General features: G+C 44.9%; 1 protein-coding gene and 1 long non-coding RNA gene across 10 annotated transcripts in view; one reads left to right on the forward strand and one right to left on the reverse strand.

Moving 5' to 3' along the window:
• Nucleotides 1–1,785, reverse strand: part of ZMYM4 (zinc finger MYM-type containing 4) — a 185,719-nt gene extending 183,934 nt beyond the window's left edge. For 4 of the 9 annotated variants that reach the window (XR_016211123.1, XR_016211122.1, XM_089301035.1 and 1 more), the window contains exon 1: nucleotides 1,366–1,635. Coding sequence is in view for 3 of the 9 variants with exons in the window: in XM_089301035.1 (XP_089157161.1) it covers nucleotides 1,366–1,413 (48 nt within the window). In the remaining 6 variants the exon portion in view is untranslated. The other 5 variants (XM_002720695.6, XM_051832152.3, XM_089301036.1 and 2 more) reach the window with 5 other exon arrangements.
• On the forward strand, nucleotides 727–23,927 carry LOC138850684 (uncharacterized). The gene is made up of 2 exons (XR_011390788.2): nucleotides 727–853; nucleotides 23,200–23,927. It is a non-coding gene; the product is annotated as an uncharacterized LOC138850684 (long non-coding RNA).
• The last annotated feature ends 23 nt before the right edge of the window (nucleotides 23,928–23,950 follow it).

Consider the following 23,950-nt stretch of genomic DNA (forward strand, 5'->3'; position numbering starts at 1 on the left):
TCTAGAATCTAGGGGTTGGGTATATGCATGCCGCTCCCAAGTTTTTTCAGTTTTGCTGGAGTTTTAAATACTTTCCTAATAAACTGTAGGAAAAATAACATTTGACACTTCTTTGGTTGTTTATAATAAAAGCTTTTAAGAAGGGAGACATAGATTAAAGAAAACATGTGGTATCCAACACAGGCAACTGTAGTTGAGACAAACCTGAATTCAAATCACAGCTCCAATTTCTTAACTGGCAGTCTGATCTAAAGCAAACTGCTTAATCCCTCTATGGCTACATTTCCTCATCTGCAAATAGATTTTTCGCGTAGTTACCATAAGGTTAAATTCTTCAGATAAACCACTTAGCACAATGCCAGGCACACAGTAGGCACAGAAAACTTAGCTGTAGCATCACTATGACTGTGCTGACTCTACACGAATCGGCAAGAGGCAGTCTCAAGAAAGATTAAGTAGTAATTTTTCTACCCTGTTGGCTTAATTGAGACGATTCCCAAAAGGAAGATTCCTAATAGGAAACTTAACTGCTTAACATGCTAAGAAGAGGTAGGTGAACGGAGGAAGTAAAGTCTGTAAAAATATTGCTCAATCGATAGCATTGTTCTCCATATGAAAAAAGAAAATCACTCAGGATTAACTATGAAAAGTTTCGAGACAAACTTTGAACAACTCCCGGGGAGAACTGCCTTCACCTCTGCAGGCTGGCTGGGTACAACCTCGTTATGACAAAACTTGTCATGCCCGTCCACGCTCCTAACTGCGAGTAGAGGCTGAACTAGAACACGACACTGAGGGCTGCCAAAACGTCTCTCCTAAATCAGGACACGCCATCGACCCCACTTCTTCCCAGGTAAGGGAACCACCTCCACTTCGGTCTGGAGAGCGCTCATAGGGGGAGGGGAAAGGGGGCAGGGAAAAGGACTCGCAGCGCTGTTACTCCAGACCCCTCCCGGCGACCGCTCGTGGAGACCCCCTCCACGACTTGTTCCCGCCGCCGCCACCCCCACCTGACCTCTCGCCTGCTAAACTTCCACGCACTCTGACTGTCTAAAGATGTACTCAAGAACCTGACACCTTCCCTTCCCGAGTCCAGACAACCCGCCCCCCGGACTGGAGTGGGGGGCGGGGGACAAACCACAGCCCCCCGCCCCTCCCCCTCCCGGCCAGCAGCAAATCTTTGTCCCACCTGCCGAGGGACCACTCGCCAGGGCGCTCCGGACCCACGCGTGCCTCAGACCTGCCCGCAACCTTTCCTCGGCCGGGCCTCGACGACCCCTCCACGAGCCTGAAGCTGGCTCCTTCCCAGCCTCGGCCCCGGCCCCGGGCCGCGCCCCGCCCCCCGCCGCCCGACTTCTGCCTCACCTCACCTACCCTCTTTCGGGGGCCGGACTCCACCTCTCTCTCCGCCATGTTGGGCCCCGCTTGGAACCGCTGCGGCTCCCGGCGCGGTGGCGGCGGCACCTCTCGGGCCCCCGGCCCCCGCCCACACTGCAGGCACGGCCGCCTCGCGGTAGCTTCCCGGGACCCGGCCGGGCCTTGCGCTGAGAGTGGGGAGGGGGCGGATGCCGCGCGCCGGGCCGCAGGTCCTGCGGTCCCACGGGTGCGCGCGTGGGCGGTAGGGCCTGCCCAGGAACGGGGGGGCCGGGACTCGGGGGGTTAATGGCCTCCAAGGGGCCCCGTAAGTAGGATTATTTTCTCTCAGAGAAATTCCTCCGCCTGCGGTTTCTTAAAGGGATCACTAAATCAGCCCCTTGCGCGCGCCCCTGATGCGCAGGCGCACCTTAAGCCCCTCCTTCCTTTCCCACCAAGCCCCCGGTCCTGAGCGTGCGCGGTGAGTGGCCCAGGGTAGGCCAAATCCTGCAAGTCTCTTTGCTGCCAGCAGCTGCTCCCACCACTCAACTATGGCCGCTCCCTTAAAGGGACCATGACGAAGTGATGGAGGAGGAATGAAAAAAACTAGTGGGAGGGCAATCTGGACAATTGGGTGAAATGTCAGTGAGGGGTCCACATCACCATCTTACACCAGACTACAGAGATTCTGTTGAGAAGAGAAAATGCTGTTGAGCCGAAGTTCTTAGTGGACCTCCAAAGATAAATCATCCCAACCAATAAGGGAGCAAAACAGTCCGCTCAAGGAAAACCAACTTTCTTGCCTTTGGACGGTCTGATCTGAAGCGTTGGGCATAGAGTATCAAGGGCAACCTCCCAAAGCTGACCTCAAAATCAGACCCTTCGGTGGTTTTGAAGACTGAACCAACAACTGGAGATCATCTCCTCAAGAGTAATTTGTACTTAAAATGTCGAAATGGGGGAAGATCTTAGGAACCCTCTATTCGAGTGCTCCCTAGAGCCTGGTGTGGAATGCGAATCAAGATTTGAGCTGCAGTCTGCCAGGCTTTTCAACGCACCAGGCTGTCTTCAAGGCAAGAGATAACCTCATTTTCACCATGTAGGAGATTAAAAATGAAGATGCTATGACAGTTCAAGAACATTAGGATTCTGCTTTGATGGCCTGCGGGTGTTGGAGGTCATTCACTTCCATGCAAGAACTCCAGAATCTGACTTAAGGGATGAGCGTCTTACTGCTGGAACCGGAAACCAGAAAGTAGATTCGCGTTGCTCTTTCCCTGAAACCTAAGCTGGGTCCTGAAGTGAGGATGACTCGGGTGAATGAGGGCTGTAATTCATTCCTCTTCATTCTTGTCCCCCAGGCCTAAGGTGGAGAAAAATTGCCCTGATGGAGCTCTTAATGACAGCTCAGAGGAAATTGGGGAGACCAAAGTTTGCCATTCCCCATGGCAAGACACATTGACATGGAAATGAGCAAGGCCTAAAATCCACAAGATAATGAGACTTGACTTCTCTGTGTCACTTGGTAACTTTTGAGCAGGAGAAATTTCCTACCCTATGACATTTTACTGAAAACTGTGAAATTGATGAAAGTATCCATGTTGGCCCTTCCTTTTGCCTGTTCATACTTAGTTTCACTCTTGGGTAGAAGAAAGGAAGAAAGAACAAAGAAATAGTTCAGTCAGAATTGTAAAAAGCATGTTAGACCCATTAGTTCCATATCCAAGACCAGGAGGGGACCTAAAGAGAAACACACACCCGCCCCAAGGAAATTGTTCCAAAGAACAGGAGTACATGAAAGATACAGTAGTTTCCCCCTGCAGTGGGCTACTCCCTTCTAATAAAATCTGGCTGCTTAAGGTGGAGCTGCTAAATTTGAAGTGGGGATAGGAAACCCACTGGCCTCACCCAGCCTTGCCTTTGACCTCTCCCCCTTCCTTCATGATCCCTCCCATCACTATAGAAACTAAGTTTCTCAGAACTTAGGTTGAAGCCACGGATTTAGTCCAATTCCACATTTTAAAGATGGAACCACTCAGAGGCCCAGGAAAGATGTGAATTACGTGAGGTCACACAAAAGATTAGCAACAGCATCAGGAATGGAACAGGCATCTTGACCCTCAGCCTAGGGCTGTCTTCCACATCAGGCTGTATCTAGTGGTGTTAGGGTGTTGAGTCTTGAACAATAATCAGGATTTGTGCACATTCACTAGGATCATCCATATGCAGGAAGGAGAAAAGAGAAAACCAACATTTAGTGAGCGTTACAAAGTTAATCATAATGTTACAGAGGACTTCAGAGAAGATAAGTGACTAGTCCAAGGTCACTCAACAGAGAGGCCAAAAGAAATCAAAGCCTAGTTCTTCCTTCCTCATTGGAAATCTCATAAACTAGAAGTTGCAAATTTCTGGTCTTGTAGTCAAATCTGTCCCCCAAGATGATTGTATTTGTACTGTATATAAATATGTAATCTTCATCTAGTACTTATCCTGTGTCTCAGTTTCTCGTCTGAAAAATTGGTTGCCAGGAGGATTTAATTAATATATCTCTTAGAGCACTTCTGGTTCCTAGCACCAAATGAATATTATTATTTTCCCTTTTTTAAATTTTGAATTATATGTCAACATTTTTTTTTTAGGATTGGTTTATTTATTTGAAAATCAGAGTTACACAGAGAGAGGAGAGGCAGAGAGAGAGAGAGGTTTTCCATCCAATGGTTCACTCCCCAGGAGCTTCTTCCGGGTCTCCCTTGTGGGTGCAGGGACCCAAGGACCTGGTCCATCCTCCACTGCTTTCCCAGGCCATAGCAGAGAGCTGGATTGGAAGTGGAGCAGCCGGGTCTCAAACCAGCGCCCATATGGGATGCTGGCACTTCAGGCCAGGCATTAACCCGCTGCGCCACGGCACCTGCCCCCTTATATGCCAACATTTAAATGGGATATTTCACCTGTATGTTTCATGACCTCTCAAAAAAAAAAAAAACTGTAATGAAATAGCAGTACTATTTTGCAAATATCAAGCTAATCCATTTTCATTTTCTTAAGTCATATTCCACTATAGACTTTTGCCTGAAGCTTAGCCCTGAGACTTATTTCCCTAATCAGAAAAGGACAGGATTTGTTTGACTTCCTTAGTTCCATTCAACCTATGGTTAAAGCTTATGTGATGGAGGCAGTGGGAGGTTAACGAAAAAGAACACAGAGTCCCACGGAAAAGGAACAGTGTGTTGGAAGGGGCTCTGCGAGTGGATGCTCCTTAGCTCTTGTGTAACAAATGTATCCAGATGTTCCCATGTCCCCTGTGGAAGACTAGGGAAGAGAGCCAAAAATACCCAGCTGGCCAGCACAGGGGGACATAACCCTATAACTTGCACTGTGTAAGACTTAAAAAGTAGTAACAGCCAGAACTTGAGAAGAGCTGTGGTTTGCCCTCAGGCTCTGAACAAGCTTAGAGACAGCAGGCTACAAGGTAAGCTGCTCGCTGATCAACAGGTCGCTCAGCATCCTGAGAGGCCAGGGAACAGTACAGGAACGCCTCTGGAGCCGCAGGCTCCAGCTTCCCAAGCCACCATGCCACACAGGTATAGCCGTCATTTTAAGGAAACACGCAGAGGAAGAAGGCAGCTACCTGAAAGACACAATGTTTCTTTTTAAAAAGATAGTATTGCCCAAAGGAATTCTAACCATTAGATTCAAATATATTTTAAAGCTAAGTGGACGTAATAGGTATGTTAGATGAATTCAGAGAATGTCAAAAAAAGAAAAGAAAAACAGAGCACTAGGATAAAAAGTGAATGGGGAGGGTCATTGTAGATTGGAGAATCAGAATATTTTGCTGAGATGACTTTTGAGCTGAGACTGAAATAATGAGCCAGAGCCAGCTGTGCAGTTGTCTGGAGCAAAGTATTCCAAGCAAAGGGAGCAACAAGTATAAAGCCCCTGAACAGGAGCAAATTGAAGTGGTCAACAATAACCAGATGCAAATGTTAATAGAATCAAGTGAGGATGGTGCAGAAGGTAAAGCCAGAGATGCAGACAAAAACAAATTACGAAGGGCTTTGGAGGCCATGGGAAGGATTTTTAATTCTGTGTATGGTGGAAGCTATTGGAGACTTAGGAGGTAAAAATGATTGTACCCTCTGGATACCACATGCACAACTGAGCCAAAAGGGAGCAAGGGTGGATATGAGCAAGGGTGGATATGAGGGTGGATATGAGTTTTGAGGCAGTCTGGATGAAGAGGACAGTGGCTTAGCCCAGGGGATGGGCGGTGAATATAGTGAAAAAAAATAAATGAATTCAGGATATATTTTGGAGGTTTAGCCAATAGGATTGCTGCTAATTAGATGCTGGGGAAGAGAGAAAAGGATGATTTAAGGATGATTCTTAGCTTTTTAGACTGAACAGTGAAGTTAATGGTGTTGCCAGTTATTTGAAATGGAGACGAGTAGATCTGAGGGAGTGGACACGAAGAAGCAAGAATCATGTCTTGAACATGTTACATCCAAGATCCTCTTAGACATCCAAGTGGAAATGTTGTATGGACAGTTGGCGTTTCAAGTCTGGACCTCAGGAGAGATAAGGGAGATGGAGATGGAAAGAGAGGGACTCATCAGTATAAACCAGTAGACTGGATAGGATTACCCAGTGGACATAAATTGAACTGACCCCTGAGGCACTCCAACATCTATAACTCAGGAAGAGAAAGAGGACTGGGAAAGTATCAGGAAGACTAGGAGAGGGTGTGATCTGAGAAGCCAAGTAAAGGTATTTCGAGAGAGATTAATTGGGGCAGGATGGAAGATCTCTGTCACTCCCTCTCTCTCGAAATTTCACATGCATACAGAAGATTGCATAAAGCTTGCGGGCACAACTTAAAACATTTTGTAAACCTCATATCTGTTTAGGTATTGCTCAGTCTCATAAAGGGATTATTGATAGTACCCCGGTTGCCTCCTTTTTTGATACCAGCCACAGAAGTTAAGCATTTTTCTTTTTCTTTTTCTTTTTCTTTTTTTTTTTTTTTTTTTAATTTGACTGGTAGAGCTATAGACAATGAGAGAGAGAGCAGAGAGAAAGGTCTTCCTTCCACTGGTTCACTCCCCAAATGACCACTACGGCCGGTGCTGCGCCAATCCAAAGCCAGGAGCCAGGTGCTTCTTCCTGATCTCCCATGCGGGTGCAGGGCCCAAGGACTTGGGCCATCCTCCACTGCCTTCCCAGGCCACAGCAGAGAGCTTGACTGGAAGAGGAGCAACCAGGACTAGAAACCGGCGCCCATATGGATGCTGGCACCGCAGATGGAGGATTAGCCAAGTAAGCCATGGTGCAAGCCCCTGGCATTTTTCTTAACAAAGTTTCTTCCTTTCCTTTCCTTTCCTTTCCTTTCCTTTCCTTTCCTTTCCTTTCCTTTCCTTTCTTTTTATTTTTTTTTCTTTCCTTTTTTTTTTTTTTAATTTGAAAGGCAGAGTTACAGAAAGAGAGAGCTCTTCTATTTGCTGATTTCACTCCCCAAATGGCTTTAATAGCCAGGGCTGGGTCATGCCAAAGCCAGGAGCCAGGAGTTTCTTCCAGGTCTCCCATGTGGATGCAGGGGCCCAAGAAATTGGACCATCTTCCTGTGATTTCCCAGGTGCATTAGCAGGGAGCTGGATCAGAAGTGGAGCAGCAAGGACTCGAACTGGCACCCATTTGGGATGCCAGTGTCGCAGGCAGCAGCTTTACCCACTATGCCACAACACTGGACCCTCTTTGCTTTTCTCGATACCTAGGGAATACTGATCAGCACAGATTAGCTTTCCCTGTTTAGAAACATTGTATAAATGAAATCATATAATAAGAATGGTATCTTTTGATATTTTTACACGCTATTGATTTGTAATTTTCCCAATAATTTTACACATTTTAGGTTTATTTTCATTTTATATATTATATATCATGTGATGGTTTGAATAAACTATGTTTGTACATTGGGAGAAAAAATCTGCTTCAATTTTTTTGAATATATACCCAGAACCTAATTTTTTAAATAGCTTTATTGAGATATAATCAATATATCATACAATTCACCTGTTTAATGTGTATAATTCAGTGGTTTTTTACTAAATCCACAGATAAGTGCAACTGTCACCTGAGTCAGTACCTGTTAGCTATTTCTCCCTATTTCCTCCTTCCCCAAGTCCTAAGTAACCACTAATCTATTTTCTGTTTCTAAAGATTTACCTATTCTAGACATTTCATATTAATGGAATCATACAATGTAAGGTCTGTGTGAATGACTGCATTCACTTAGCATATTGTTATCAAGTTCAGCTGTGTTGTCACATGTGTTGTGATTCATTTCTTTTTTATAGCTGAATAATATTTTATTGCATGGATATACCACTAATTTCCTGATTTTTGAGCACTACCAATTAAGTCACTAGCATTAAATTTTCTATATAAACTAACAAGAAACATCTGAAAAGTCTCCAGTATGCAACCTTTCCATAAATTTCAAATTCCTAACAGAGTTATAGAGTACCAGCAAAAACAATTGTGTATAGTTTGTGATAACCTTAATTAAAGAAGATTTGAAGAGGTTCTCAGGGGTCAGTATTGTGGTGCAGTGGGCTATGCTGCCACCTGGGACACTGGCACCCTATGTCAGAGTGTCAGTTGGAGTCCTGGCTGCTCTGCTTCCTATCTGGCTTCCTGCTAATGCAGCTGGGAAGGAAGGCTGGGTAAGATGGACCAAGTGCTCGGATCCCTACCACCTACATGGGAGGCCAGGAAGGAGTTCCTGGCTCCTGACTTTGGCCTGGCCCAGCCTTGGCAATGTTGTGGCCATTTAGGGACTTAATCAGTAGATGGAAGATTCATTCTCTCTCTTTCTCTCCCCTCCCCCCACCCCATCCCTTTCTTCTGGTAACTCTGCCTTTCAAATAAATCTTTAAAATAAATAAACAAATAAATACTTTGTGGTTATGCTGGTTTCCATGGTAAATCTGTGTCTCCTGGCAACACTTTTTCTTTTTCCCCTACCTCTGACCAGCTGCCCACAGTCAAGCCCTATGGAAGAGTAACATGATGGTGAATTTTCTGTGTTGGATTTGCTGGGCCACGGTGCCCAGATACTTGGTCAAACATTATTCTGGATGTTTCCATGACATATTTGTCGGATGAGACTAAATCAGTGAACTTTGAGTAAAGAAGATTGCCCTCCCTAATGTGGATAGGTCTCATGCCATCAGTTGAAGGCCTTAATAGAACAAAAGTTGACCACCTGGCCCTCCCTATACCTGAGCCAGAAGAAATTCTGCCAGCAGACAGCCATCAAAATGGAGCTGCTACATTGGCTCTACCCTAAATCTCCAGCCCATCCATCACAGGAGCCAGTTCCTTAAAATAAATCTCTAACAATGGCTTTTTCTAGTTATGCCAATTTAATAGAATAATCACATCTTATTGTTATCTTCATTTAGTTCACTGAATAGTTTTAGGAAGCTCAATCTCATAAAATATGGTCATTGACTGTTTTCATTTCTTCTGTAGAAACTGACATCTATTTATCTTATTAAATCCTCACCAAAAGTCAGTAAGAAAAAAAATCAAGAGAACCAAAGAGTTGTTTCTTTGAAAAGACCAACAAAATTGATAAACTTTGAGTTAGACTGATTAAGAAGAAAAGAGACAAGATTCAAATATCAGACATAAACAATTCTACCAATTTTTCAGAAATGGAAAGGATTGTGAGAAAACTATGAATAATTATGCCAACAAACTGAGTAACCTAGATGGAAAGGACAAACTCCCAGAAACATATAACCTGCCAACACTTATCTAGGAAGAAATAGAAACTCTGAACAGACTTGTTAGTATTTTGGAAATTTAATCAGTTTTTAAAAGAAAAAGAAAAACTCCAAACAGATATCTTTAGTGATGAATCCTACCAAACATTTACAGAAGAATTAGCACCTATCCTAATCAAACTTTTCCATAAAGTTGAAGAAAAAGAAATATTTCCTAATTCATCCTATGAACCCTAATACTAAAGTTAGGTAAAGACAGGATAAGGAAAAAATACAGACAAATAACACTTAGGAACATTGATGCAAACTTCTCAGCAAAATGCTGGCAAACCAAATTCAGTAGCACTGGAAAGGAAATCACACCATAACCAAATAGTATTTATTTCTGGAATGCAAAGATGGTTCAATATACGAAAAGCAATCAATGAAAGGGAGAAATAACACATCATCACTTCAATATTTAGTAAAACCATTTGCGTTGTTCTCTTGTGCATGGGAAGGCAGCTTGTCAAGTTTCCCCTACCCAACAATATACCTCCCTTAAAAAAAAAAAAGAAAGAAAAACATTTACAGCATTCAACATTTTTTTCATGATTAAAAAAAGCACTCAGGGGATACAGCACTGTTGCATAGCAGGGAAAGCCAGCACCTATGGTGCCAGCATCCCATATGGGAACAGGTTTGAGTCCTGGCTGCTCCACTTCCATTCCAGATCTCTGCTGTGGCCTGGGAAAGCTGTAGAAGATGACCCAAGTCTTTGGGCCCCTGCACCTAAGTAGGATACCTAGAGGAAGCTCCTGCCTCCTAGCTTCAGATAGGCCCATCTCCAGTGGTTGCAGCCATTTGGGGAGTGAACCAGTGGATAGAAGACCTCTCTTTCTCTCTCTGCCTCTGCCTCTGCCTCTTTGTAACTCTGACTTTTAAATAAATAAATAAATAAATCTTTTAAAAAATACTTTTTAAAAAAGCAATAAACCAAGGAAGGAAGGAACCTACATCAACATAATACAGGCTATAAATAAACCCATAGCCAAATCATACTCACGGGTGAGATACTGACAGCTTTTCCCTTAAGATCAGGAACAGGGAGCAGGTATGTGGCCTCCTGGTTAACATGCCCAAATCAGAGTCCCTGGGTTCAAGTTCTGGCTCTGCTCCCAATTCCATCTTCCTACTAATGTAATCCTAGCAAACAGCAGGTGCTTGCTGTAGTACTTAGTTCCTACCACCCATGTGAGGGAGGATTGAGTTCCTGGCTTGTGACTTTGGATTGGCTGTCATGGGCATTTGGAGAGTGAACCAATGGATGATACCTCTCTCTTTCTCTTTCTTTCTCTCTCTCTCTCTGTGTGTGTGTGTGTGTGTGTGTGTGTGTGTGTTTCCATTCATCTCAAATGAATAAATTTTTAAAAAATCTTTAGAGGCTGACACTGTGGCATAGGGGATTGGGCTGCTGCCTGCAATGGGTGATGGTTTGATTCTTAGATGCTCCACTTCCAATCCAGCTCCCTGCAGCGGAGAATATCCCACCATACCCATGTGGGAGACCTGGAAGAAGCTCCTGGCTCCTGGCTTTGGCCTGGCCCAGCCCTGGCCATTGCAGCCATTTGGGGAGTGAACCAGCAGATGGAAGATATCTCTCTCTCTCTGTCTCTCTCTGTAACTCTGCCTTTCAAATAAATAAATATTTTTAAAAATGTTAAAGATCAAGAACAAGATAAAGACCTCTACTTTCTTTTATTTTATCTAAAGATTTATTTTATTTATTTGAAAGAGCTAGAGAGAGGGATAGAGGCAGAGAGAGAGGTCTTCCATCCACTGGTTCACTCCCTAATTGGCTACAACGGCCAGAGCTGCACTGATCAGAAGCCAGGAGCTTCTTCCGGGTCTCCCAAGCGGGTGCAGGGGCCCAAGGAATTGGGCCATCCTCTACTGCTATCCCAGGCCACAGCAGAGGACTGGATCGGAAGAGGAGTAGCTGGGACTAGAACCAGTACCCATATGGGATGCTGGCGCTTCAGGCCAGGGCTTTAACCCACTGCGCCACAGTGCTGGCCCCAAGACCTCTACTTTCACCATTTATATACGACATAGTAATGGAATTCCAAGCCAGAGAAAATGAGCAAGAAAATGAAATGAAACATTTATATTGTAAAAGAAGAAGTAAAATGATCTCTGTTTCCAGATAATATAATCTCAAATGTGGAAACTTCTAAATATTCCACTATAAAAGCTGATAGAATTAATAACATCTAGCAAAGTTGCAGGATACAAAAATAACTTGTATTCTAATAAAATAATAATGAAGGATCCAAAAAATTAAGAAAGTAATTCCATTTCCAAAAGCATCAAAAAGAATATAATACTCAGGAATAAACTTAACCAAGAAGGCAAATGACTTATACACTGAAAACAATAAAACAATGCTGGAAAATATTAAAGAAGAAACAAACAAGTGGGAAGACATCCTGTGCTCATGGGTTGGAAGACTTAACTTCCCTAGCACAAGAATATTACTCTAAATAATGTACTATTTCGATGCAAGTCATATTGAAATCTCAAGGATTTTTCTTTGCAGAAATATAAATATCCATCCTAAAATTTATACAGATCATCAAAGAACTCCAAATAGACAAAGCAACCTTGAAAAAAAACCGGGCAGGTGTTGTGGCACAATTGGTTAAGTTGCCACTTGGGAGGCCCACATCCCAAATCTGAGTGCTGATTCAAGTAATTGCTGCTCCAATCCAGCTTCCTGACAATGCACCCTGAGAGGCAGCTGGCGATGACCCAGTAATTGAGTTCCTACCACCCACAAGAGAGACCTGGATGAAGTTCTGGGCGCCTGGCTTCACCCTGGCACGGTCATGGCTATTGCAGGCATTTGGGGAGTTAACCAGCAGATGGAAAAATCTTTCTGTCTCTGCCATTCAAGCAGATGAAAATAAATAGACTTTTTTTAAAAGTTGGAGCATTTCTATTTCCCAATTTTAAAATTTACTTTGAAGTCAAGGTAATAAGCATGGTACTAGTGTAAACCAATTGAATTGTATACTAGAATGGAGAGCCCAGAAATAAATCCTTGCATATATAGTCAAATGATTTTTTTCAATGAATGTGATAAGATCATTCAATGGGGAAATTATGGTCTTTTAAACAAATGTTATTGAAAGAGCTGGACATCCACAGGCAAAAGAATGAAGTTGGGCCTTCACCAACACCATGTGTGAAAATCAACCTAAAATGGATAAAAAGACCTAAACCTAACAGCTAAAAATATAAAACTCTTAGAAGAAAAAATGAGGTCAAAGGCTTTATAATGCTAGGTTTGATGATATTTCTTGAATATGACATCAAAAGAATAGGCAAGAGAAAAAAATAGATAAGTCAGACTTTATAAAAATTAAAGCTTGTGCATCAGGGACATTATTAATGGAGTGAAAAGGCAGCCCACAAAATAGGAGAAAATATTTGAATATCATGTATCTGATAAGAGATCAGAACTCCTACAACTCTACAACAAGCAATCATTAAGAATGGACAGGGGCCAGCGCTGTGGCACAGCAGGTGAATCATCCTGGCCTGAAGCGTCAGCATCCCATATGCGCACCGGTTCTAGTCCTGGCTGCTCCTCTTCCAATCCAGCTCTCTGCTGTGGCCTGGGATAGCAGAAGATGGCCCAAGTCCTTGGGCCCCTGCACCCACGTGGGAGACCTGGAAGAAGCTCCTGGCTTCATACCGGCACAGCTCCAGTGTTGCAGTCTCTGGGGAGTGAACCAGCGATGGAAAACCTCTCTCTGTGTGTCTCTACCTCTCTCAGTAACTGTCTTTCAAATAAATAAAATAAATCTTTTTTTTTTTTAAAGAATGGACAGAGGCCTTAGAGATTTCTCCAAAGATATACAAATGGTCAATAAATATAAGAAAAGATGCTCACAGCTAGCGCTGTGGTCTAGTGGGTAAAGCCATCACTTGCAGTGTCAGCATCTCATGTGGGCACCAGTTTGAGTTCTGCTGTTCCACTTCTGATCCAACTCCCTCTAAAGCATCTGGGAAAGCAGTGGAAGATGACCCAAGTGCTTGTGCCCCTGCACTCATGTGCAGAAGAAGCTCCTGGATCCTGGCTTCAGATTGGCCCAACTCCAGCTATTGCAACTATTTGCGGAGTGAACCAGTGGAGAGAAGATATCTCTCTCTCTCTCTCTCTCTCTCTCTCTCCCTCTTCCTCTCTGTAACTCTAGCTTTCAAATAAATAAATATTTTAAATTAATAAGAAGAAAAAGAAAAGATGCTCAACTTCACTAGTAATTAGGGAAACACAAATCAAAAGCACAAAGAGATACCACGCATACCCATTAAAAAAACAGAACCAGAAAATAACAAGGATGATGTTGGCAAGAATGTGGAGAAACTAGAACACTTGTGCATGCTGGCAGAGATGTAAAATGGTGCAGCCACTGTGGAAAAACCATATGTTGGTTCATCAAAAAATATGTACAGGGCCAGCACTGTGGTGTAGCAGGTAAAGCCACTGCCAGCAATGCCAGCATCCTATATGAGTGCCAGTTCAAGTCCCGGCTGCTCCTCTTCCTATCCAGCTCTCTGCTATGGCCTATGAAAGCAGTAGAAGATGTCCCAAGTCCTTGGGCCCCTGCACCCTCGTGGTGACTAGGAAGAAGTTCCTGATTCCTGGATTTGGATCAGCACAGCTCCCGCCATTGCAGCCAGTTGGGGAGTGAACCAGTGGATGAAAGACCTCTCTCTTTCTCTCTCTCTCTTTCTGCCTCTCTGTAACTCTGCCTTTCAAATAAATAAAAATAAATAAATCTTTTTAAAAACACACATAGAGCCGGCGCCGCGGCTCACTAGGCTAATCCTCCGCCTAGCGGCGCCGGCACACAGGGTTCTAGTCCCGGTTGGGGCGCCGGATTCTGTCCCGGCTGCCCCTCTTCCAGGCCAGCTCTCTGCTGTGGCCAGGGAGTGCAGTGGAGGATGGCCCAGGTGCTTGGGCCCTGCACCCCATGGGAGACCAGGAAAAGCACCTGGCTCCTGGCTCCTGCCATCGGATCAGCGTGGTGCGCCGGCCGCGGCGCACCGGCCGCGGCGGCCATTGGAGGGTGAACCAACGGCAAAGGAAGACCTTTCTCTCTGTCTCTCTCTCTCACTGTCCACTCTGCCTGTCAAAAAAAAACAAAAAAAAAAAACAAAAAAAACACATAGAATTACAATATCATCTAGCCTGTCTGCTTCTGGGTATATATCCAAAAGAAATTAAAGTAAGGAATTGAACAGACATTTGTATACCCATGTTATTTATAACATCCAAAAAAAGTGGAAGCAACCCAAATGTGTATCAGTGGATAAATACACAAACAAAATGTGGTGGTTACACATACAATGGAATATTATTCAGCCTGAAATAGAAGGAAATGTTGACTTATTAAAATGTGGATGCACCTTGGCCCTTGCTCACTTGGCTAATCCTCCTCCTGCAGTGCCGGCACCCCAGGTTCTAGTCCTGGTCGGAGCGCTGGATTCTGTCCCAGTGGCTCCTCTTCTAATCCAGCTCTCTGCTGTGGCCTGGGAAGGCAGTGGAGGATGGCCCAAGTGCTTGGGCCCTGCACCCACATGGGAGACCAGGAAGAAGCACTCGGCACCTGGCTTCGGATTGGATCGGCGTGGCACGCCAGCCATAGCAGCCATTTGGGGGGTGAACCAATGGAAGGAAGACCTTTCTCTCTGTCTCTGTCTCTGTCACTGTCTAACTCTGCCTGTCCAAAAAAAAAAAAAAAAAAGTGGATGGACCTTGAAGATATCATGCATAGTGAAATAAGCCAGTCACCAAAGACAAATATTTTATGATTCCATTTACATGAGATTAGTCAAATTCATAGACACAAGTAGAATAGTTAGGCTGGTGGTGTGGCACAGTGGGTTAAGCCACTGCTTGTGATGCCACCATTCCATATCTCAGAACCTCACTCCCAGTCCCTACAGTTCCACTTTTGATACAGCTTCCTGCTACTCCACCTGGGAGAGTAGCAGAGGATGATCCAGGTACTCAGGCCCCTACCGACCATGTAGGAAACTAGGATGGAGTTCCTGACTCCTAGCTTTAGTCTAGTCCAGCCCCAGCTATTGTTGCTCTTTGGGGGAATGAACCAGCAGATGGAAGACCTCTCTCAGTCTCTCCTTCTTTCTCTGACACTCTGCCTTTCAAATGACTAACTAAATATTTATATTAAAAAAGTAGAATGGAGGTTTCCAGGTGCTGAGGAAAAGGTAGATGACTTAGTGTTTAATGAGTACAAAGTTTTATTTGGGAAGATGAAAAAGTGCTAGAGATAGACAGTGGTGGATATAGAACTGTATACTTAAATATGACTAAAATAGATTTTAAAACTTTTGTTTACTTTCTTTTATTTATTTGAAAGGAAGAGAGTGAGAGATGGACAGAGAGATCTCCTACCTGCCGACTCACTCCTCAAATGCCTGCAACAGAGGGGACTGGGTCAGGCCGAAGGCAGGAGCCAGGAACTCAATCCAGGTTTCCCACATGGCAGGCCAGGGACCCAAGTACGTGAGCCATTAGGTGTTTCTTCTTACAATGTGTCTTTACAAGAGCTGGAATTGGAGTGGAGGTGGGGCTTGGACCCAGGTACTTCCATATGGGATGCAGGTGTACAAAGCAGCTTCTATGCCAATGCCTCTCCTGAAAATGTAAATGTTATGTTCTAGACATTTTAACATACACCAAACTAGCTCCCCCTTCAAAAAAACAATGAGGTAAATACGTTCTCATTTCATAGATGAAAAATTTAAGGCTTGGGGCTGGCGCTGTGCAGTAGTGGGTAAAGCCCCTGCCTGCAGTGCCGGCATCTCATATGGGCGCTGGTTCTAGTCACAGCTGCTCCACTTCTGATCTGGCTCTCTGCTGTGGCCTGGGAAAGCAGTAGAAGATGGCCCAAGTCCTTGGGCCCCTGACCTGTATAGGAGACCCGAAAAAGCTTCTGGCTCCTTTCTTCAGATCGGTGCAGCTCCAGCCATTGTGGCCATCTGGGGAGTGAACCAGCGGATGGAAGACATCTCTCTCTGTCTCTTTCTCTCTCTCTGTCTCTGCCTCCCTGTAACTCTGCCTTTCAAATAAATAAATAAATCTTTTTAAAAAATTTAAGGCGGGGCTGATGCAGTGGCACAGTGGGTTAACGCCCTGGCCTGAAGCACCAGCATCCCATATTGGCACTGGTTCGAGACCCAGCTGCTCCACATCCAATCCAGCTCTCTGCTATGGCCTAGGAAAGCAGTAGAAGATGGCCCAAGTCCTTGGGCTCCTGCACCTGCGTGGGAATCCAGAAGAAACTCCAGGCTCTTGGCTTCGGATTGGCGCAGCTTCGGCCATTGTGGCCAATTGGGGAGTGAACCAGCGAATGGAAGACCTCTCTCTCTCTCTGCCATTCTGTCTCTCTCTGTGTAACTCTGACTTTCAAATAAATAAATAAATTTTTTTTAATTTTTTTAAAAATTAAGGCTTAGAAAGATTAAGAGATTTTATATAATTAGGACTTATAAATAGTGTCAAAATCTAAGGTTTTTTGGGGGACCAGTGCTACAGCATAGAAGGTTAAACTGCCACCTGAAGTGCTAGTATCCTATATGGGCGCCAGTTTGTGTCGTGGCTGCTCCACTTCTGATCCCTGTGAATGCACCTGGGAAAGCAGTGGATTATGACTCTAGTTCTTTGGTTTCTAACATCCATTTGGGAGATCCAGAAGAAACTCCTGGCTCCTGATTCCAGCCTGGCACAGCCCCGGCCATTCAGGGAGTGAACCAGCAGATGGAAGATCTCTCTCTCTCTCTCCCCTTCTCTTTCTCTATATCTCTCCCTTTCAAATAAATAAATCTTTAAAAATAAAACTTACACACACACACATATATATATCCTATGTTTCATTTAACATCACTAAATGTATAGCAGAAGCTACATTCTTTTTTATTTATGTTTATTTATTTACTTATTTATTTAAAGATTTTATTTATTTATTTGAGAGGTAGAGTTATAGACAGTGAGAGGGAGAGACAAAGAGAAAGGTCTTCCTTCCGTTGGTTCACTTCCCAAATGGCCACAACGGCCACAGCTGCACCGATCCAAAGCCAGGAGCCAGGTGCTTCTTCCCAGTCTCCCACACGGGTGCAGGGTCCCCAGACTTGGGCCATCCTCTGCTGCTTTCCCAGGCCATAGCAGAAAGTTGGATTGGAAGAGGAACAGCTGGGACTAGAACCAGTGCCCATATTGGGTGCCAGTGCCGCAGGCAGAGGATTAACCTACTGCACCATATGTTCATTTATTTTATTGGAAGAGTGATAGAGAGAGAGAGAGAGAGAGAGAGAGAAAGAAAGAGAGAGATTTCATCCACAGGTTCATTTTCCAAACACCTGCACTAGCCTTGCTTGGACCAGGCCAGAGCTAGGAGTCCGGATCTCAGTCTGTCTCCCATACTGATAGCAGGGACCCAGGTGCATGAACCATCATTTGCTGCCTCCCAGGATACACGTTAGCAGGCAGCTGGAATCAGGAGCAGAACTAAAATCTGAACTCAGGGATTCCAGTATGGGATGTGGGTATCCCAAACAGCACCTTTTTTTTTTTTTTTTTTTTTTTAAGTTGGAGTTACAGAGAGAGAGAGAAACAGAGAAAGATCTTCCATCTGCTGGTTCACTCCACAAGTGGCACAGCCAAGCCAAAGCCAGGAACTTCATTCAGATCTCCCCTGCTTTAGTGGGGCAGCTGGGACTCAAAACAGTGCTCACATGGGATGTCTGCATTGCAAGCAGTGGCTTTACATGCTACACCATAATGCTACCCCTCCAGGCAGCATTTTTTTTTAATTATCATTTACTTACTTATTTGAGAGGTAGAGTTATGAACAGTGAGAGAGAGAGAGACAGAAAGAAAGGTCTTCCTTCCACTGGTTCACTCCCCACGTGGCTGCAAGAGCCAGAGCTGCGCTGGAATTAGAATTGGAGCCCATATGGGATGTTGGCACCAAAGGCCGAGGATTAACCTACTGTGCCACAGCACCGGCCACTGCAGGCAACATCTTAACTGCTATGACAGATGCCTATCTCCAAATCTAAGGCTTTTAACACCAATGTTTATATTCTGTCTCCTCACACTGTTTTATAAAGGAAAATCTAAGTAGAGTAACATACATAGATCTGAAATGCACATTTTAAAGTGTTTTGATAAATGAACATGCCTGTGTAACCACCACCCTAGTTCAAATCAAGTACATTTCCATAAACCCAGGGAGCTATTATCCTGTTTTCTACCACTATGCACACAGATTAGTTTTACCTGTTCTTCAACTTCATATAAATAGGCTCATTCAGAATGTTCTCTTTTGTGTCTGACTTATTTGGCTCAACAATGTTTTTGATAGTCAACCAAACTGTAGCTTGGATCAGTAGTTTCCTCTTTATTGTTGAATAATGTTCCATTTGTGACTATGACACAATTTGTTTATTCTGTCTCCTGTTGGTAGGCTTTGGGTAGTTTCCAGTTGCTGGTTACTGTGAACATTTTTGTGCAAGTCTTTATATAGTTATGTTTTCCTTTCTTGTCTCATGTCACTTGCTCTAGCCAAAGGACAGTAGCAAACGATGCAAGATATCTTGAAATATGGCTTCTTAAGTGGTTTCTCCTCCTCTTAAAACCTTGCCACAACCATGAGAACAAATGCAGGCTGGACTGCTGGAAGATCAGAGAGATCACACAGAGCAGTGCCAAGTCACCTCAGCTGAGGTCATTCGAAACGAGTCAAACCCCAGCCAGCCTAGCAGCTGCTCTCAGGTTTGTAAGGAAGGCAAGGTGGGATTAATTTAGCCAAGCCCAGATCAACAGAATTGACCGGGTGACCCACAGAATGATGATAAATGGTAGTGGTGGTTCCTTTAATTTCCACATTTTGGGATGCTTTGTGAAATAGCATTACTGGGATATAGGTATGTATCAATTAGCTATTAATGCAGAGAAATTTACAGAAACAGTGAATTAAAAAAACAGTAGCTCAATTTCTAATGTCCAGGCATAAGTTAGCTGGTTCCCCTGCTCAGAGTCTTAAATCAAGGTGCTAGGGCTAAGATCTCACCTTAGGCTTGGGATTCTACTCCAAGTTAACTGATTGTTGGCAGAATTCAATTCATTATCAGCTCTCACCTCTTAGCAACCATTCACCATTCCCCATCATGTGGCCCTTTCTACGACACAGCAAGTTATTGTGTGAGGGCCAAAAGTGAGCATCTCTGGCATTTTGAATCTTTCAGACTTCTGTCCATCTCCGACCTCTGCACCTAGTTGTAAAGCATAAGCTGATTAGATCCACCCACCTGGATAATCTCCCTTAGATTACTTAAAGTGAATACCCCATCTCCAAAATCCCCTTTTCCCATATGGGATAATCCAATCACCAATTGCATCCCCTAATAATTACAAATCCCACCCACACTTAAGGAAAAGGTGTTTCACAGGGTGTGTGATCCCGGGATATGAAAATCTTGGGGGAGCATTTTAGAATTCTGTCCTCCAAAATGTCCCAACCGAGGATATACACACAAATTTTAGAGATGAGTGTATTTATTGACCATTGAAACTAAGTTGATATAATATATACCTTATGGGATAACACATTAGCCTTCAAATAATCACTAGGTGAAGGTTAGTATTGTTTGCACATCAGATGTAGTGCAATTAGGTTTATTAACCTGACCAAAGGAAGGAGAGAACACTTGAATGTGGGAGGTGTTTAGTGCATGTCATTCTCGGTGATGTCACTCTGCAAGGTGCATTCTTTTGTAGGCCATCTTTCACCAATTTTTCAACCTGTTAATGGCTCATGGTTATCTTGTACTTAAACAGCACTAAAATGCATTTATAACGCAGGAAACTGCTCTAGAGCAAAAATAAAGGCTAAATGGAAAGTACTTTGAAAAATGGAAATGACATATAAGCTCAAATGACTGAAGAGTCGCAGAAGACACAGCAGCTTCATTTTTCTCACTTGGCACATATATGAAAATCAACACATTCTGCAAGGCAGGTGTTCGGTGCCGTGCTTAAGTTGCAGCTTGGGACATCCACATCTAATATCAGAGTGCTTGGGTTCGAGTCCCGCTTCTGTGCTCTATTCCAGATTCCTGTATTGCACACCCTGGGAGGCAGGAGGTGATGGCTCAAGTACTTGGTCCCTGCCACCTTCCTGGGAGACCCAGATTGAGTTCCAGGCTCCTGGCTTCAACGTGACCAAGCATTGGCTGTTGTGGACATTTGGGAATTGAATTAGCAGATGGAAAATCTCTGTCTCTCTGCCTTTCAGGCAAATAAAAATTAAATAATTTAAAAAATAGAAAAATTAACACTTTGTGTTTATCTAAACATAGAGCACAAGTCTCTCAAATGTGTTGGTTTGATAGTCTCTGACTAAAATCTGTAGCAAAAACAAAGTGGTCAGTATATCTGTCCCTAAAACCACAGCAGTGAAATATTACTTCCTTTTTTTTCTGATAAGAAATTCTTTTTAAAAATATGTTTATACAATTATTTTAGCACACATGCATTCTTTTTTAAAAGAAAAGGTTTATTAAAAAGATTTATTGATTGACTTGAAAGGCAGAGTGACAGAGAAGGAGAGATAGAGGGAGATAGAGAGGTCATCTATCCACTGGTTCAGTCCCTGAATGGCCACAACAGCCAGGGCTGGGCCAGGCCCAAGCCAGAAGCCAGGAATTGTCCCTAGATCTCCCATATGGATGGCAAGAACCCAAGCACCTGGGCCTACTCCACTCCTGGCCTCTCCCTACTCTGATAAGAGATGCCGGAATAAGTGGTGGCCTAACTGACTGTGTGTGCCACAAGGCCAGCCCCTTTTGATGATTGCTTCTAAGATGGATTATTTTTTCTACACCCCCCCCACGAAGATAGTCAAAGCAATATAGAGGCTGGTGGTGTGGCCCAGTGGGTTAAGCTACCACCTGCAATGCTGGCATCCCATAAGAGCACTGGTTCAAATCCTGGCTGCTCTTCTTCTGATCCAGCTCCCTGTTAATGTGCCTAGGAAAGCAGAGGAAGATGGCCTGAGTGCTTCCATCCCTGCCACTCATGTAGGAGATCCAGATGGAGTTCCAGGTTCCTGGCTTCAGTCTGGCCCAGCCCCAGCCTGTGCGGCCATTTGGGGAGTGAGCCAGCAGACGGAATATCCTGTCTGTCCCTCTGTCTCTGTGACTCTGCCTTTCAAATAAATAAATAAACCTTAAAAAATTAAAAAAAAAAAACAGCATTACAGTACATTGAAAGTGTATTATTCAAATGGAACATGATACTGCAAGGCTCTGAGCCCAAAGGCAAAGGAAAGTCCATCTGTTCCTGGGCTGGGAAGGCTGCTACTCGGCAGGAAGTGGCCAGCAGGAGCCCTGGTGACCCCAGACTGGTGCTGGCTAAAAGGCTGAGTCTTGCCAGTTCCAGTGGTGCAGAGGGACACACGGTGCCAGGGGAGGGTGAGGCTGCTGCACCGAGGAAGTGGAAGTGAGCTCCATGGCTCAGTCAGATGGGGCTTGGTGGCAGATGAGCCTGGAATTCCAGATGCATACTCTGCTTGGCTTGGCCTGCAATGACATTTGAGATATTCTAAAATGGCGGTAGGGAGGAATGCTGCCTTCAGCTTCAGGAGCCTTTCTGGTGAGAAATTCATAGCCCAAGTGCTCTGTGTCCTCGGCCAGCAGGCCCTCCCCTCTGGCTGGGGTCATCAGCGGCCTAGGTGCAGGGTTTCCCCACGCAGGCCAGGTCCTGCTGCAGTTCCATCTTGCACACTGATTGTGGGGGGGTGTGCGATTCACCAACGTTACTGTGGTGACTTTAGCCAGAGTTTTGCACAAGAGCTGGGCCTCCCTTTCCATGGCTTTGTGGGGGTGAGGGGGCGGAGGGGGAGAGTGTGGTTGTCTGCTTGTTTTTAAAAAGGATGTTATGGGCTGGCGCCGCGCTTCACTAGGCTAATCCTCTGCCTTGTGGCGCTGGCACACCAGGTTCTAGTCCTGGTTGGGGCGCCGGATTCTGTCCCGGTTGCCCCTCTTCCAGGCCAGCTCTCTGCTGTGGCCAGGGAGTATAGTGGAGGATGGCCCAAGTCCTTGGGCCCTGCATCCCATGGGAGACCAGGAGAAGCACCTGGCTCCTGCCTTTGGATCAGCGTGGTGTGCCAGCCACGGCAGCCATTGGAGGGTGAACCAACGGCAAAGGAAGACCTTTCTCTCTGTCTCTCTCTCACTGTCCACTCTGCCTGTCAAAAAAAAAAAAAAAAAAAGATGTTATGAACTGGAGTCAGGAGAATCTGACCCAACTCCCACACTGGGCAGTGCAACAGGAGAGAAGAAACGTCAGCCACCTCTCTTCCCTTGTGGAGGAGACAGGGCTGAGTCGGGGGTGGGGGGTGTGGGGATCGTGTTGAATAAGTGCAAAACAAACTGAACGTGAGAAAGTGGAGTTGCAGAGGCGAGAGGAGGAGGCAGAACCACAACCTCCTCCTCCCTGCTCCCTGCACCTTTTAACATTATGGACTAAATCTAACTTGAAGATTCTGGATAAACCTGTACAAGTGATTTGAGTAATGAACCAGTAGACAGAAGATCTCTCTCTCTGTCTCTCTCTCTCTCTCTCTCTCCCTCTGCCTTTTAAGTACATGAACATATTTCAAAATGGACAAGAAGCACCATTCTTTTGAAATAGATGGAAGCTGTGCTTTTTTCATTATTTAGTTTTCATTTCCTAATCATAACTTTAACTCTGCAATCCAGCTAGACTTGGAGGAGAGAGTAAGGAAAACGTGGAACTCAGACTGCAGTGAGAGCAGAGCACCAAGGTTGCGGGGTGTTGTGAGCAGGTGGGATGGAGGGGTGCTCTCCGGAGCGACAGAAGGAATGCTCTGGTGGTTAAGATCAAGCAGAAATCAGGTGGATTTGAGCTGTCCACAGTTGGCAATGGTCATCTTCTTGCTGCTCTTGCCATTCTCAGACCAAAGCGCTCCATTGGCTTCCATGCTACTCACGCCGAGACCGCGAGCTTGCCATCCCACCATTCAGCCTCGGCAGTGCAGCTGTGGACAAGACGACTTGGATGCTTCAGGATGAAGTTCTCCGTAGACAGACTCGCCCCCAGTGCCATCATGACAGTGCCATGTGACATGTGAAGTCACCGCCCCGCACATAAACCATGGAATGATCCTGTGAAAGCAGGACCCCTTGTAACCACATCCCTTCTCTCCAATGCTTGGAATACAGAGGTTTTCTCCTGTCTTTGGAACTCCTTTTTTTTGTTTGTTTGAGAGGCAGAGTTACAGACAGAGAGAGAGGTCTTCCATCCACTGGTTCACTCCCCAGATGGCTGCAACAGCCGGAGCTGGACTGATCCAAAGCCAGGAGCCAGGAGCCAGAGCTTCTTCTGGGTCTCTCACGCGGGTGCAGGGGCCCAAGCACTTGGTCCATCTTCTACTGCTTTCCCAGGCCATAGCAGAGAGCTGGATCGGAAGTGGAGCAGCCGGCACTGCAGGTGCCGCTATACCACTGCGCCAGCCCCACTAGGGGCCTGTCTTTGGAACTCTTATCTGGAAATAGCTTGAAGGAGAGGCTGTCTAAAGGCTCCCCCTCAATGATGATGACGAAGGACATGGTGAGGTTGACCGCGGCTGACAGCCGAGCGACAACGGTGACCTCAAAGTGTGCAGCAGTGATTCTTGCAATAAAGAAAGTGAAACTAGAACATCTGA

Source organism: Oryctolagus cuniculus, chromosome 7 (assembly GCF_051225735.1).
Source record: "Oryctolagus cuniculus isolate XC-2025 breed Fujian yellow rabbit chromosome 7, ASM5122573v1, whole genome shotgun sequence".
NCBI lineage: Eukaryota > Metazoa > Chordata > Mammalia > Lagomorpha > Leporidae > Oryctolagus > Oryctolagus cuniculus.